This window comes from Pristiophorus japonicus, chromosome 9 (assembly GCF_044704955.1).
Source record: "Pristiophorus japonicus isolate sPriJap1 chromosome 9, sPriJap1.hap1, whole genome shotgun sequence".
Classification (NCBI taxonomy): domain Eukaryota; kingdom Metazoa; phylum Chordata; class Chondrichthyes; family Pristiophoridae; genus Pristiophorus; species Pristiophorus japonicus.
The window spans coordinates 34,136,056-34,152,782 of NC_091985.1; the positions used below are offsets into that span (position 1 = coordinate 34,136,056).

A 16,727-nucleotide genomic window follows, 5' to 3' on the forward strand; every position below is an offset into this window, starting at 1 on the left:
CTCTTTCTGTGCTGCAACATTCGATGATTCTAGAACAAGGCTTCTTTGTGGAACTCTGCACATATCCACTTAAGGCAGCAGAACAGACAAGGTGTGATGCCAAGTGAAGCCTTCCCTTCTGCACCTTCAGTCCAGACAACAGGGACCTGTTTATTAGTCTTATTTATAAAGAGCAATAATTGGAGTGGGAGAGACAGGGGTTCAAGGGTTCTCTCTGGTTCACATCAAGTACCGTACTCCTGTATTTAAATAAATCTGCAGACAACTTGACAGGAGTCTCTCTGAGACCGGATGGATCATAGCACTAACATTGTGGGGCGTCCCGGTCTGTGGGAGAACTCCATCGCAGGTCGGGGCTATAAATAGAGCTGCAGCGCTGGACCCTGGAACATTGTGGGCGAAGGTGCGGCAAATGAGGGTACGGGGCCCAGAATAGCCGAGGGTCCAGGGGCAGCACGGGCCAGCCCACACTGCGATATGTGTGCGCACTAGGCCCGTGCAGCAGAGCAGGTCTCCAGTCGTCCTGGTTCAACCCTTGCCACTGGATAAAGGCCTAGCTCTGTCGAGCTGTGTGGTGGCTGATGTGCAACGGTCACCACACGTTAAAAAAATCCACGTACAGGAATCTTCCACCCCCTCAACTGGAGTTCAGGACTGGAACATCGGGTCCTTCATTGAAACATCTGTGAACTCTCGTGGAAGCAAGTCATCCTCGTCCGAGGGACCGCCTGTGATCAGCATGGATGCTTCGAAGACACTGCTATAAAGCCCAGAGTTGCCCTCCGTCCCAAGTGGGGCAGAGAATAGAGGGAAATTGGCCTCTTTAACTTTTTTAATTTGTCCGGGCGGTGTTTGGGGCGGCTGGGGGTCGGGAGTGTTGTGGGAACGGAGCAGAAGGCATCATCCGCACCACGCTGAGCACGTCAACGCAACGCTGATGACATCAGTGTAATGCGGATCTACCGCGTCACGCAGCCGCGTAACAATGTCCCTCTCCTTCAGTTAAAGGAGAGGGCCGCTGCGAGCTCTGCAGCCACTTTAGTGGCACCCACTGGGCCATCAGAGAGGGCTTCGGCCGGGCCAGTGGCCCGGTACCCAAGGTGGGGTGCCGGGCTGCCTGTGGGCCGCCATTGTCGGGTCGACTTCAGAGTCGGCCGGCAATTAAAATAAACTGGCGGCCGCGGCAGTGCATCCTCCCCTTTAAGGGCGGACGTGCCGCCCAGCCACTGTCAGCTTCCCGCCGGGAAAAGCTGTCGAGGACACCGAGCGGCGGCACCTCCACTCCCACGGGGCACTTTCTCTCGCGGGTCGGAAAGGGGTCGGCGCGTGCCTGACGGGGGTGGGAACAAGGAGTGTGGCGGTGCCCCCGGCCCAGGGGCAATTTCGGATGGATCGGAGCATCCACCTGCCCCCGGTAAGAAAGGCCTTAACGCCCCACTGCCGCCGGTAATGGACCTTAAAGAGGGGGGCAATTTCAACCCCAAGATCTTTAAAGAAAAAGTCAGGAGTGAGGGATGAATTGTTTGGGTATGTAGTTAGTAGCGATGGTATTTACCTGTACCATTGCATTGCCTAAACTGTGCATATTTACCTATGAATGACAACAGCTTGGTGGTTCAGACAAGGTCTATAAACAATTCACTCAATGCTTAGGATGTTATCTAAACCCTATAAGTGTGTCAAGGCTTTGTGATTCCCTCCTTTCCACCGATGGTTGTGCGGCTATTTTAACCAAAGACAATATAGAAAACAAGCATATTATGCATATGATCATAATGCAGCAAAAGCCCATCAAAATTCACATCTTTAACAGAGGTGCTTGCTGAAAGGGGAAGCTGGCTCAGTGGCTGATTCAGCCGTCAAACAGCCTCCAGCTTTTCACCAGCGAGAATCATTTTGCTGACAACTGGAGTCTTCACGTAAAGTGATTTCAACTGTAATTACTTCGGTTGAGGGAGGCTCTGGGACAATTAAAATTCGTGAAACAGCTGCATCAGGAATTCAAAATTACTGTTTCATTCAAACATTCAACTTAGTAAAACAAAAAAAGTCCAAAGGTTTGGCCGAGGAACCAAGCGGCAGAGAGGCAATAATCTAAAGCAAGCCGAAGAGGAAATACCACAGGCTTTGGGGAAAGGAACGAGCGATTTGATTTTTTTTAAATGAGAGCAGGGAAAAACAAAAACACGTTTGCAAGACCATCGTTCGTCTAGTTTGTTAATTAGCACAGGAGCGAAAAGTTAAACCTGAGCGGCGATTAACAGCAGAAACACGACAAGGTCTGCGCCCCCAGGTGTTCGGCACACTTGCCGCAGTCCACGCTATGAGACCGTTACCCAAGCCAAAAGCAATGACGGAAGATTTTCTCCCGCTGCCACGCGTTTATTTTTTTCTTTAACAAGACATCCATTTGTGGTACTTACCCACACGGAAGTTCTGCGCTGTCAAAGTGTCGGCAGCGTGGCCATTTTCACTAATAAGGGTGGTAGTATTCCCCTGCTGGCAGCTGTTGTGGCACTTTCCCTTTGTGCACGTCACTTTGCAGATGGTGGGCGTGAAGACCACCTTGATGCGGCCCGTGTGGTTTCCGACTGCGAGTGGAGGCACAATGAAGGAGAAAAACAGAGAGATCAGCTTGATATCCATCGATTTTGCCAGCAAAAAAAAATAAAAGTCGTACTGGGTGTGGAGGGGAAGGGGTGTCGGGTTCGTTGGGGGGGGGGGGGGGATAGGGGTGCTGGGGGGGAGGGCACGCGGAAATGAAAAGATATTGTCGACTGCCGTCTATCCGCTATCCAGAAATGTCGCTGAAACGGGAGAAGGAATCTCGGCAAACAGAACTCCGGGATGCACTCCAACCAACGTTTGAAGTCAAAGCGGCAGAAGAGGATTAGTAATTATACAGCTGCGCTTTCTTCTGACTCAGACAAAGAGCACAACAGCCTCAGTGCAGAAACCTGACAAGCAGCAGCAGCGTCAACAGACCGGCTGTGCACCTAAGGGTGAATAAAGCATTTGTTTTCACCCGCATATTTCTGCTGCTTTGCTCTTGTCGATATTAAGTCATTTGCAGCTAACCCCTGGAAATCTTTTAGGCATGCCGCATGTCTGAAAACATCTGTCTCAAATATCTGGCACTCCGGCCCAAGCCCGTGACGCAGCTGCTTGGCAAAGGCTCTCCCTACAGCTCCTCAACTCCTGCACTCAGACTCAGGCCGTCAATTGCTCGCAAGCCAGGAGCAAAATAAGTGCAAACTCTTCAAGCTGATTCACCATCGAGCTTAAAATTCAGCGTTACAAATTACTTTTGAGTTGGAGAAAGTACAGTGTTTCCAGGCAAGGGCAAATCCATGCCTTGTGGTAGACTTGAAACAGTGTGTGAATCAGCCTATGTCTTACGCAAACTACTTCAATTTCCCATTTTTTTTGTTACATTTTAAAGTGCAACATTGCCAAGTTCGTATGTGGCACTTGTGTTCATAATTCTTTTAGCCAAATGGGATAAACGTCTTTTCTTCCGAGGTGCTTTTATACTTAACCTTGGCTGTTGTGAGGGGGGCGGGGGGGGGAAGTGGGGGGCATACCTAAAGCTAACTCTACATGTCACTTCCCTGTATTTCTATAGGTTGGGAAAATATTGGAGTCCATTATTAAAGAAGCAGTAGCAAGACATTTGGAAAAACATAATTCAGTCAGGCAGAGTTAGCATTGATTTAAGAAGGGGAAGTCATGTTTGACAAATTTGCTGGAGTTCTTTGAGGATGTAACGAAAAGGGTGGATGAAGGGGAACCGGTGGATGTGGTGTATTTGGACTTCCAGAAGGCATTTGACAAGGTGCCACATAAAAGGTTACTGCACAAGATAAAAGTTCATGGGGTTGGAGGTAATATATTAGCATGGATAGAGGATTGGCTAATGAACAGAAAACAGAGAGTCAGGGTAAATGGTTCATTCTCGGGTTGGCAACCAGTAAGTAGTGGGGTGCCGCAGGGATCAGTGCTGGGACCCCAACTAATTACAATCTATATTAACGACTTGGAAGAAGGGACCGAGTGTAAATTAGCCAAGTTTGCTGATGATACAAAGATGGGAGGAAAAGCAATGTGTGAGGAGGACATAAAAAATCTGCAAAAGGACATAGACAGGCTAAGTGAGTGGGCAAAAATTTGGCAGATGGAGTATAATGTTGGAAAGTGTGAGGTTATGCACTTTGGCAGAAAAAAATCAAAGAGCAAGTTATTATTTAAATGGAGAAAAATTGCAAAGTGCTGCAGTACAGCGGGACTTTGGGGTCCTGGTGCATGAAACACAAAAGGTTCATATGCAGGTACAGCAAGTGATCTGGAAGGCCAATGGAATCTTGGCCTTTATTGCAAAGGGGATGGAGTATAAAAGCAGGGAAGTCTTGCTCCAGTTATACAGGGTATTGGTGAGGCCACACCTGGAATACTGCGTACAGTTTTGGTTTCCATATTTAAGAAAGGATATACTTGCTTTAGAGGCAGTTCAGAGAAGGTTCACTAGGTTGATTCCAGCGATGAGGGGGTTGACTTATGAGGAAAGGTTGAGGAAAGATGGGTCTCTACTCATTGGAATTCAGAAGAATAAGAGGTGATCTTATCGAAACATATAAGATTATGAGGGGACTTGACAAGGTAGATGCAGAGAGGATGTTTCCACTGATGGGTGAGCCGAGAACTAGGGGGCATAATCTTAGAATAAGGGGCCATCCATTTAAAACTGAGATGAGGAGGAATTTCTTCTCTCAGAGAGTTGTAAATCTGTGGAATCTGCTGCCTCAAAGAGCTGTGGAAACTGGGTCATTGAATAAATTTAAGACAGAGAGACAGTTTCTTAACCGATAAGGGAATAAGGGGTTATGGGAAGTGGGCAGGGAAGTGGACCTGATTCCATGATCGGATCAGCCATTATCATATTAAATGGTGGAGCAGGCTCGAGGGGCCGTATGGCCTACTCCTGCTCCTATTTCTTATGTTCTTATGTTCTTATACCGTCCCGTGCCTCCTCTTTCCTCTGGGTCCACTGGAAGCCAATTCAGAAAACAGGGCTGACTGAAGAGGCTACCACAACACATGAGCACGTTTTGTGCGTGTGTGTGTGGTGCGTAAGTGCGTGTGTGTACATGTGTGCATTTTTGTCTGTGTGTGTATATGTGTAATTGTGTGTGTGTACATGCGTGATTGTGTGTGTATGTGTGTAATTGTGTGTGTGTTTATATGTGTGTGCATGTGTATATGTGTGGCATATTAAGAGGAGTGGCGTGCGGCAGCCTGGAAGCAGTGTGGTGGCCCCGACCTGCGAGGGAATATCTGCGGCAGGTCGGGGCCTTAAAAGGAGCATATACCACTCCAGGGAGCAATGTGAACTGGTGCAGGATGATGATGGCAGTGAAGAGAGCGACTGGATTGGATGTCACCAAGGTCCAGGTCGCTGATTGGAGTGTGGGCAGGTACAGCAGGAGCGGCGAGGTTGGGGCGCGGGAGCAGTGAGAGATTGCAGAGCGATGTGATCGGGGCCCAGGAGAGGCGAGAGTTCGGGGCACAGAAGAGCCGAGGGCCCAGGGGCAGCACGGGCCAGCCCACACTGCGATATGTGTGAACGCACTAGCTCCATGCAGCAGAGCTGGTCTCCTGTAATCCTTGCCACTGGACCAAGACCTAGCTCTGTCAGGCCCGTGTGGTGGCTGGTGTGCAATGGCCACCCCACGTTTAAAAAATTCACGCACAGGTATCTTCCACCCTTCAACATGTAGTTCGGGACCTGGATTATAAGTTCCACCATTGAAAGACCTGTGAACTCATCGAACTTAACCCTTTTTGGCGTGGAAGCAAGTCATTCTCGATTCGAGGGACTGCCTAAGAAGAAGTATATGTGTGTCTGTATGGGCCCAAGTTTCCACATGATAAAAAACGGGCGCCCCTCCGAGCTGGGCGCCCATTTTTCGCGCCTAAAACGGCGCCGGAAAAAAAACGAGCGATTCTGGAGCGTTCTGCAGCTCCTTGTCTGCTTGGCGCGGCGCACAGGGGGGCGGAGCCTACACTCGCGCCGATTTTGTAAGTGGGAGGGAGCGGGTACTATTTAAATTAGTTTTTTTCCTGCTGGCAACGCTGCGCGTGTGCGTTGGAGCGTTCGCGCATGCTTAGTGTGAAAAAAACATTGGCACTCGGCCATTTTTGTAGTTCTTTGTAGCTGTTTAGTTTTTGAACATTTTTTAATAAAAGTACATTGCCATCAGCACAGACGCTTCTTGTAGCATTGAGAAGGGTGCAGGAAGCCTCAGAAATTGAGGAGCCATTTCCCGACGGCAAAAGGCGGAGGTCGTCGGGAAACGGCTCCTCGATTTCTGAGGCTTCCTGCAGCCTTCTCTCTTTCCCGCCAGCCGTCTGGAACGGCTCCATTCCCTTCCGTTTTGTGAGGCTTGCTGCAGCATTCTCCCTGGCTGAAGCACTTTCACACAGGTAGGAAGATGGTTTATTTAATCTTTTCTTTGCTTATAAATGTTTATTCAGGTTGGATTTATTTGTATAATATTTGTATAAGTATAAATACGGATTTATTGTAGAATTTAATGAGTTCCCTCCCCCCCCCCCCCCCCCCACTTCGTTCTGGACACCTGATTTGTAACCTGCGCCTGATTTTTTAATGTGTAGAACAGGTTTTTTCAGTTCGACAAAAATCTTCACTTGCTCCATTCTACTTTAGTTTGGAGTACGTTTTCACTGTGGAAACTTTCAAATCAGGCGTCAGTGGCCGGACACGCCCCCTTTTGAAGAAAAAATTCTGTTCCAAAGTAGAACTGTTCTACCTGACTAGAACTGCAGAAAAAAAAATGTGGAGAATTGCAAATTCTAAGATAGTCCATTCTCCACCAGTTGCTCCTAAAAATCAGGCGCAAATCATGTGGAAATTTGGGCCCTATGTGTGTATGTGTTCAGCCACCAAAGAACTCACTTCAGGAGTGGAAGCAAGTCTTCCTCGATTCGAGGGACTGCCTATGATGACGATGATGATGAGTATGTGTGTGTACTGGAGTGTGGATCTTATTATTTATAAATATATATCAAAACTTAGGGAAATTTGGTAAGCAGAGAAATAGAGTTGGTTTCAGCGCAGGCTGGGGAGCTGGGAGATGCGACATCTGAGGCCCTACAGCACCACCACTGAAAGGAGGGTGTAATTACACCTAAAGAGAGGCCAAATGAACCCAGAGCTCGCAGTGTGGCTCGGATTCCATCATTGTGCTTTCTATCCGCTCACCTAGTAAGTTGTCTTACAAAAGCAAGCTGCTGGATAATAAGGCTCTTCAAAAATAATCTTGCAACATCACTGTGCTTTGCACGTAGTACCAGTTGTGATTTTATAAGAATTAGGAACAGGAGTAGGCCATCTAGCCCCTCGAGCCTGCTTTTATCGGAACAGTCGCTACACTCTCCACTGTTTACACTCTAATAGAGGAGAGATACCAAGCTCTGTATGTTTAGTAGAGACCAGACCTCAGACATTACAGTAAACTATAGGAGTAATTTTCTGCCTTTTCATGCTCAGCGGGTACCCTGACCTGCAGCATCACATGTAGAACACAGTGGCCGACTTTCTGACCATCATTTTAAATTGACAGACCATCACCGCGCAGCACACACCCACATGTTCAATAAGCACGCGAGCCTGGGAGGGCAAAGTTGGAAAATTACCCATTGAAACTCTGATGGAACATAGTAGATTTTCAGCCATGGAGATTCGTACAATTGACATTGCGAAGTTTGAGTGAGTCACTTGTAGATTGGTGCCTTGAGTTAACGCCTTGAAAACTGATGTAGCGTTGGTCGAGTGCCAGCACTCTCCCAAGAGTCAGATGCGTGCCGGTTCAAGGCCCACTCCAGATTCTTGTGCACACAATCTAGGCTGGCATTTCAGTGCAGTACCGAGGGAGGGCTGCGCTGTCGGAGGTGCCATCAGGTGGATGTTAAACATCCCATGGGACTATGAGACTATTCAAAGAAGAGCAGGGGAGTTTTCCCTCGTGTTCTCTCAAGCAACACCTCGATAACAGATTATCTGGTCATTTATCGCATTGCTGTTTGTGAGGCCTTGCTGTGTGCAAATTGGCTGCTGCAATTCTCTACACAACAGAACTCAAAGGTACTTCTTTAGCTGTGAAGCGCTTTGGGATGTCCAGAGCATGAGAACTACACCATATAAATGCAAGAGCTTTCTTTCTAGGTCTGTGTCTTTGAAAGAAAACAGGTGCAGCAGCAATTTTACTGCATAAGCAGCTGAGTCTAAAAGACATGTACACTGTGTAGAGTTAAGCTGACCGGCAATACACATATCATACTGTGGCAGCTCACGCCTGAGCTACATATCATTTTATATAACTGCTGATGGCCTAAGAAATTGGAACATTAGCACAATATAAATGTCGCTGTTGAGACAATTCAGAGCCGGATGCGAGTTTTGAATTCAAATGTGATTTTTTTGAGCACAAATTTTGAATGTGTCTTACATTACCCAGCTTTAACTAGCACAAACTAAACTTGATCAGTCCCTCAAATATTGACACTCACAATACTGAACCAGTTTACAGCATAACTGCATGAGATAACACAGACCTCTGATTGGAATGTCTGTGGCAAAGTGTTGTAGCAAAGAACATTCTTACATAATAAGTAAGTTTAATCATTTTGGTTGCAAATGTCGTCATTTTTGATGCCTTTATTAAGCTGCAAACATAAGCTCCAGTAGCAAGTTCTCACTACTCCAAGGCCAGCTGGGGGCAGGGGGGTGGGGGCAAAGGTAACCTCTGGCTTCTGTTCTCCAACCACTATCTCCTCAAACCCCACCTCCTTCGCCATCACTGCCAACAACAAGTGTCAGGAGCTATCGTGTCCCTAATACTGAGACCGTCCGTCCATTCATCTGCCTCTGGGTCCGTCCCTCTCCCCCCTTGCCCACCAAGCCAAACTTTCTCCAAAGCTTCCCCCGTCCTTGCCTTCACTTTCAACCGGCACTCCGCACCCATTCTTTTCTCAGTGATGCCTTTGTGAAGTGACCTTTGATATTTTCTGTGGTACAATATAAATGTCGCTGTTGAGACAATTCAGAACCGGCTGCGAGTTTTGAATTCAAATGTGATTTTTTGAGCACAAATTTTGAATGTGTCTTACATTACCCAGCTTTAACTGGAAAGAGCAATGTAAATTTACTAGACTGAAATACAGGCATTGGATGCACCCTAAATCAACATCACAAACACAGATTATCTGGTCATTATCATATTCCTGTTTGTGGGAGCTTGCTGTGCACAAATTGGCTGCCGCGTTTCCTACATTACAACAGTGACTACACTCCAAAAAGTACTTCATTGGCTGTAAAGCATTTTGGGACGTCCTGAGGTCATGAAAGGCGCTATATAAATGCAAGTCTCTCTTCTTTCTATTGAAGACCATCGGTGCATAATAATATAAAAGATCTGTAAAATGAATTAACAAAAACAAACTCCATATGGCTCCACTGAACATCTGATTTTTCCCTCACTTGCAGCACATTGAAAAGCTCAAGCAACAAAGTGCAGCCAAAATATGTTCACTTATAATTCAACTCGCCCGTCTCCGTGTGAATTGGAACAATGGACGGACGCCTGTGCCTGAGTCAGAGGCCATGGGTTCAAGCCCACTCCAGGTGGGACTTGGGCAGATGAGAAGTAAGTTGAGTTGCAAACTCACCCTCTGCCCCAGAAATCAGGGCTCAGGACGTTTCAACGCCTAAGCCTCAATTTAATCCTGCCAGCCGAGTCCCCCTTCCCATTCCAGGCAGGAAGTTGGCGGGAGATGACGGGAAATAAAGTCTCACAATGCAAGGCCGGCAGCAGGATTGGCTTCGGGGACCATCCCGCGGGTGGCTCACATTTGGGAAAGGAGGGGGGAAGAGTCTGCAGCAGGGAAAGCCAAAGCCTTCCTTGTGGGGCCCAGCGAAGCACTCTTGTTCTCCCTAGCCCCCCCCCCCCCCACAAAGTGAAGAGAGGGTTCTCCATACAACTCGAAACTGTGCAAAGAAAACAGCCCATTACACTGAAATAAACAACTCTCTTTAATGGTCATTAGGCCTCTTTAGCTCAATAAACATATCAGTAGCTCGTGGAAAGTTGCTGATAGTTTGGTAGATGTTAGATAACAATCCCCACTTCTGAACTACACAGAGTTATCACTAGGGTTAAGCAATTAAAAATATAGCAGCAGCCAAGAATCAGTCCCAAACATGCAGAGTACTGTCAGTGACCGAATAAGTGATTACTGATCAGCTGTTCTTCTCTAGATGCTATGCATATTAACAGCAAGTGTTTCTTGTCGGCCTGCTAGTACTTCCATAGTTTTCAATAACCCTTTCTTTATTTCCTTCCAAGTGCTTTTGAATGTCTGCCACTTATTTCCCCCGAGGCCCTCGTTTGCAGCAAGCAAGCATTAGATGGGGCGGGCCTCGGTCGTTCGGAACTAAAGACTACAAAGGGAGCTTGGTGCACTGTACATTCCAAACTAATGAATGGGAACGCAGAGCAGACACTGAAAGCTCCAGTTTGTTCCATAAATGAGGAGGCTGACGTCATAGTACTGAGGTAATTGGTGAAGGTCTCACTCAGAAGTGGAATAAACTGTACAAGCCCAGGGTGCATCCTGTTTATATCACTGGTAAAAATTTGAACACAGAACTTACAACAACAACAACTTGAATTTCTATAAGTGCCTTTAATGTAGTAAAATGTCCCAAAGCACTTCACAGGAGCGTTATCAAACAGAATTTGACGCCGAACCACGTAAAGCGATATTAGGGCAGATGAACAAAAGCTTGGTCAAAGAGATAAGTTTTAAGGAGCGCCTTAAAGGAGGAGAGCGAGGCGGAAAGGTTTAGGGACTGAATTCCAGAGCTTTTGGCGTAGGCAGCTGAAGGCACGGCCACTAATGGTGGAGCGATTAAAATCAGGGATGTGCAAGAGGCCAGAATTGGAGGAGCGCAGAGATCTCAGAGGGTTGTAGTGCTGGAGGAGGTTATAAAGACAGGGAGAGGCGAAGCCATGGAGGGATTTGAAAACAAGGATGAGAAATATAATATTGATGCGTTGCTGGACTGGGAGCTAATGTAGGTCATAGGAGTGATGGGTGAACGGGACTTGGGAGCGAGTTAGGATACAGGCACAAGAGTTTTGGATGAGCTCAAGTTTATGGAGGGTGGAAGATGGGAGGTCGGCCAAGACAGCATTGGAATAGTCAAGTCCAACTGTAACAAAGGCATGGATGAGGGTTTCAGCAGATGAGCTGAGGCAGAGGCAGAGATGTTACGGAGATGGAAGTAGGCAGTCTTGGTGATGTACTGAGGTGAGATGCTGTACAATATTCACTATAAGCTACCACTGCGAAACGGGATGAGTCCTGAGCTGCTGGAAGCATGGAACTGTTGTGCCGAGGTGGGCAACTGGTCAATCATGCACAGCATGGGATACGGTTAGATACGTATCATGCAATTTTATTCGATTTATTCTTTGAAGTATCAGGGAGAAATGCATTGAGCCTTTTCTCAGATTGACACCTTTAAAAAGATCAATTATGGAACGTGAAACCTTTCTTATTGGGAAAAATTGAACAGTCTGGGGCTCTTTTCTCTACAAAAGAGGTGACTGAGAAGTGACCTGATTGAGTTCTTTATGAAAGGGTTTGATAGGGTAGATGTAGAAAATATATTTTCACTTGTTGGGGAGACCAAGACTAGAGGCCATAAATATAAGATAGTTACTAAGAAATCCAATTGGGAATTCAGGAGAAACTTCTTTACCCAGAGAGTGGTTAGAATTTGGAACTTACTACCTGTACCACAAGTAGTTGAGGGAAATAGCATAGATGTATTTAAGGGGAAACTAGATAATTAGATGAAGAGGGGTGGGAGATTTCTGTGCTGTAAATTCTGTGTAATTCTATGACATAGGAACTCGGTGTTCCTTAAAATCAGGGATCAACGAGTGATGTTGGAGGAGGGGCAGAAATCCAGGATAAAATATACACTGGACTCTGGATGAAGTGGGCTTGATGAGTCAAATGGGCTCTGACATGTCTTGTGTATATAGTCTGTGGAAGGAACGGGTTAAACACCTCACTTCAGTTCCATGCTTTAAGTCTTTACTTTATGATTCACTAAAAACAGATCAATTTAATTTATGTCATGACGAACCTGAGACGACATTGAAGAAGCATTTTTATTTTATGGGAGTACTTTGTACAGTTTTGGTCTCCGTAACCGAAGGAACAATATACTTGTCTTAGAGGGGATGCAATGAAGGTTCATTAGGTTGATTCTTGGAATGAGAGGGTTGTCCTATAAGGAGCGATGAAGCAGACTAGGCCTATATTCTCATAACTTTAGAAGAATGAGAGGTGATCTCATTGAAACATATAAGATTCTGAGAGGGCTTGATGGGGTAGATACTGAGAGACTGTTTCCCCTGGCCGGAGAAATGGAATCTTGGGTTAGGGTTAGGGTTGGGCGGTTCTTTAAAAAAATGGGCGATAATTAATAAATTTACACCGAGGCTGCGGGTTGGGCCTAGGAGGAGAAAAACACAAAAACATTTTTTTCAAAAAACATAAAGTCAAAAATCAGAAAAACATCCTCCAAAATAATTAGGAAAAAAACAATTACTTACCTTTTCTTACAGGGCTACTTACCTACCGCCCAGCTCCGCTGATTCTCTGGACGTTTTTCTTTCAACTTACCTACGGGTCACCGCTGAGCCAAATATCGCACCATGGCGATCTGTGGACGATGCACGCAGGCGGTCCACTCCCCAGCAGTACTTCGAGACCGGCAGCGTAACTGATCTGGGGAATTTTTCGCCGACCCGGTTCTCACCCAAAATGACCAAAACCGGCGAGAAACCGGTTGGTGAAGCACTGGAAATTCTAGCCCCCAATCTCAGGATGAGGGATCAGCTATTTAAGACTGAGATGAGGAGATACTTCTTCACTCAAAGGGTTGTGAATCTTTGGAATTCTCTACCCCAGAAGACTGTGGATGCTCAGCCATTGAGTACATTCGAGGCTGAGATATAGATTTTTGGACTCGAAGGGAACCAAGGGATATGGGGATCGGGCGGGAAAGTGGAGTTGAGGTCAAAGATCAACCATGATCTTATTGAATGGCAGAGCAGGTTCATGGGGCCACCTGGCCTACTCCTGCTCCTATTTCTTATGTTCTTAGGCATTGATGATAGAAAGACAGACATTGGCTCGTAGAAATCCCTGAGGTTCTGTGTACATGTATCAATGTTGAAACTCCCCAATCTAAATGACTACCTGAATCCCACTGTGGTTTAAGGAGTTAAAGAGAAAATATTGGATGGCTGGGAGTGAATTGTAAAGCTGTAATCGAATCAAGAGAATCAGATGAAGTCATAAACAACTAAATTGAAGACTAAGCATTTTATAACAGTTGAGCACATGATTAGATTACAGCTCTGTATCTTGCACCTTGCCAACTGTCACTTTTTGAAAACAAATATATAATGTTTCATTTTAGTGCAAGCTCTATGTTCCACTTTTAAGATATGTTTTCATTAGCAGGAGCTGACAGCATACATTATCTCACTGATTTGAAGCGATGGTCATTAAAGGATATTTTGTCTTGTGATGTTGAAAAGAACATTAAATATAGGGCCATGGATGGTTGGGATTGGGTAAATAAGGCTGCAATTTATGTTCAGGATTCACATTACATCATAAACCACAAGACCAAAATTTCAGTGATTCATCAGCATCATCTAAACCTGCGCATTAAATTACAGGCTCACTCCTACTCTCTACTATCTATCATTGTTTTTGCAATATACATTATGGGCTGAAAGAAAGACTTGCACCTTTCAGAACGTCCCAAAGCAATTTACCAATTAATTACATTTGAAGCGTAGTCACTGTTGTAACGTAGAAAAGGTGGCAGCTAATTTGCGCACAGCAAGCTCCCACCAACCTCAATAAGGTTTTCAGTAAGTTATATGAAATCTCTCCAACGTTGCTCCAAGGTGAACTGTTTTATAAGAAACAGAAGGGCACCAAGAAGACTAACAATCTCTTTCAATATTAAACCATCCATTCCGCTTTAGTGGTGTACATCATCATCATAGGCAGTCCCTCGAAACATAGAAACATAGAAAATAGGTGCAGGAGTAGGCCATTCGGCCCTTCGAGGCTGCACCACCATTCAATAAGATCATGGCTGATCATTCACCTCAGTACCTCTTTCCTGCTTTCTCTCCATACCCCTTGATCCCTTTAGCCTTAAGGGCCATATACAACTCCCTCTTGAATATATCTAACCAACTGGTATCAACAATTCTCTGCGGAAGAGAATTCCACAGGTTGACAACTCTGACTGAAGAAGTTTCTCCTCATCTCAGTCCTAAATGGCTTACCACTTATCCTTAAACTGTGACTCCTGGTTCTGGACTCCCCCAACATCGGGAACATTCTTCCTGCATCTAACCTGCCCAGTCCTGCCAGAATTGTATATGTTTCTATGAGATCCCCTCTCACTCTTCTAAACTCCAGTGAATACAGACCCAGTCGATCCAGTCTCTCCTCATATGTCAGTCCTGCCATCCCGGGCATCAGTCTGGTGAACCTTCGCTGCACTCCCTCAATAGCAAGAACGTCCGTCCTCAGACTAGGAGACCAAAACTGAACACAATATTCCAGGTGAGGCCTCACCAAGGCCCTGTACAGCTGCAGCAAGACCTCCCTGCTCCTATACTCAAATCCCCTAGCTATGAAGGCCATATGCCTTCTTCATCGCCTGCTGTACCTGCATGCCAACTTTCAATGACTGATGTACCGTGACATCCAGGTTTCGTTGCACCTCCCCTTTTCCGAATCTGCCGCCATTCAGATAATATTCTGCCTTCATGTTTTTGCCACTAAAGTGGATAACCTCACATTTATCCACATTATACTGCATCTGCCATGCATTTGCCCACTCACCTAACCTGTCCAAGTCACCCCGCAGCCTCTTAGCATCCTCCTCACAGCTCACACCACCACCCAGCTTAGTGTCATTTGCAAACTTGGAGATATTACACTCAATTCCTTCATCCAAATCATTAATGTATATTGTAAATAGCTGTGGTCCCGCACTGAGCCCTGCAGCACCCCACTAGTCACTGCCTGCCATTCTGAAAAGGACCCGTTTATCCCGACTCTCTGCTTCCTGGCTGCCAACCAGTTCTCTATCCACGTCAATACATTACCCCAATACCATGTGCTTTAATTTTGCACACCAATCTCTTATGTGGGACCTTGTCAAAAGCCTTTTGAAAGTCCAAATACACCACATCCACTGGTTCTCCCCTGTCCACTCTACTAGTTACATCCTCAAAAAATTCTAGAAGATTTGTCAAGCATGATTTCCCTTTCATAAATCCATGCTGACTTGGACCGATCCTGTCACTGTTTTTCAAATGCGCTGCTATTTCATCTTTAATAATTGATTCCAACATTTTCCCCACTATTGATGTCAGGCTAACCAGTCTATAATTCCCCGTTTTCTCTCCCTTCTTTTTTAAAAAGTGATGTTACGTTAGCAACTGATCCAGAGTTGATAGACTGTTGGAAAATGATCACCAATGCATCCACTATTTCTAGGGCCACTTCCTTAAGTACTCTGGGATGCAGACTATCAGGCCCCGGGGATTTATCGGCCTTCAATCCCATCAATTTCCCTAATAAGATTTCCTGGCTAATAAGGATTTCCTTCAGTTCCTCCTGCTCACTTGATCCTCGGTCCCCTAGTATTTCCAGAACGTTATTTGTGTCTTCCTTCGTGAAGACAGAACCAAAGTATTTGTTCAATTGGTCTGCCAGTTCTTTGTTCCCCATCATAAATTCACCTGATTCTGACTGCAAGGGACCTACATTTGTCTTCACTAATCTTTTCCTCTTCACATATCTATAGAAGCTTTTGCAGTCTGTTTTTATGTTCCCAGCAAGTTTCCTCTCATACTCTATTTTTCCCCTCCTAATTAAACCCTTTGTCCTCCTCTGCTGAATTCTAAATTTCTCCCAGTCCTCAAGTTTGTTGCTTTTTCTGGCCAATTTATATGCCTCTTCCTTGGATTTAACACTATCCTTAATTTCCCTTGTTAGCCACGGTTGAGCCACCTTCCCTGTTTTATTTTTACTCCAGACAGAGATGTACAATTGCTGAAGTTTATCCATGTGATCTTTAAATGTTTGCCATTGCCTATCCATCGTCAACTCTTTAAGTATCTTTCGCCAGTCTATTCTAGCCAATTCACGTCTCATACCATCGAAGTTACTTTCCTTAAGTTCAGGACCCTAGTCGCCAAATTACCTGTGTCACTCTCCATCTGAATAAAGAATTCTACCATATTATGGTCACTCTTCCCCAAGGGGCCTCGCACAACAAGATTGCTAATTAGTCCTTTCTCGTTACACATCACCCAGTCTAGGATGGTTCCTCGACATATTGGTCCAGAAATCCATCCCTAATACACTCCAGGAAATCCTCCTCCACCGTACTGCTACCAGTTTGGTTAGCCCAATCTATATGTAGATTAAAGTCACCCATGGTAACTGCTGTACCTTTATTGCACGCATCCCTAATTTCTTGTTTGATGCTGTCCCCAACCTCACTACTACTGTTAGGTGGTCTGTAC

The 16,727-nt window shown here is 45.7% G+C and overlaps 1 protein-coding gene across 5 annotated transcripts in view; it reads right to left on the minus strand.

The window, feature by feature from the left end:
* ltbp1 (latent transforming growth factor beta binding protein 1) overlaps window positions 1-16,727 on the minus strand; it is a 456,945-nt gene that overhangs the window by 311,014 nt on the left and 129,204 nt on the right. For all 5 annotated transcript variants that reach the window (XM_070889256.1, XM_070889254.1, XM_070889255.1 and 2 more), the window contains one exon: window positions 2,424-2,591. In XM_070889256.1, coding sequence (XP_070745357.1) covers window positions 2,424-2,591 — 168 coding nt within the window. The remainder of the gene's footprint in view (window positions 1-2,423; window positions 2,592-16,727) is intronic.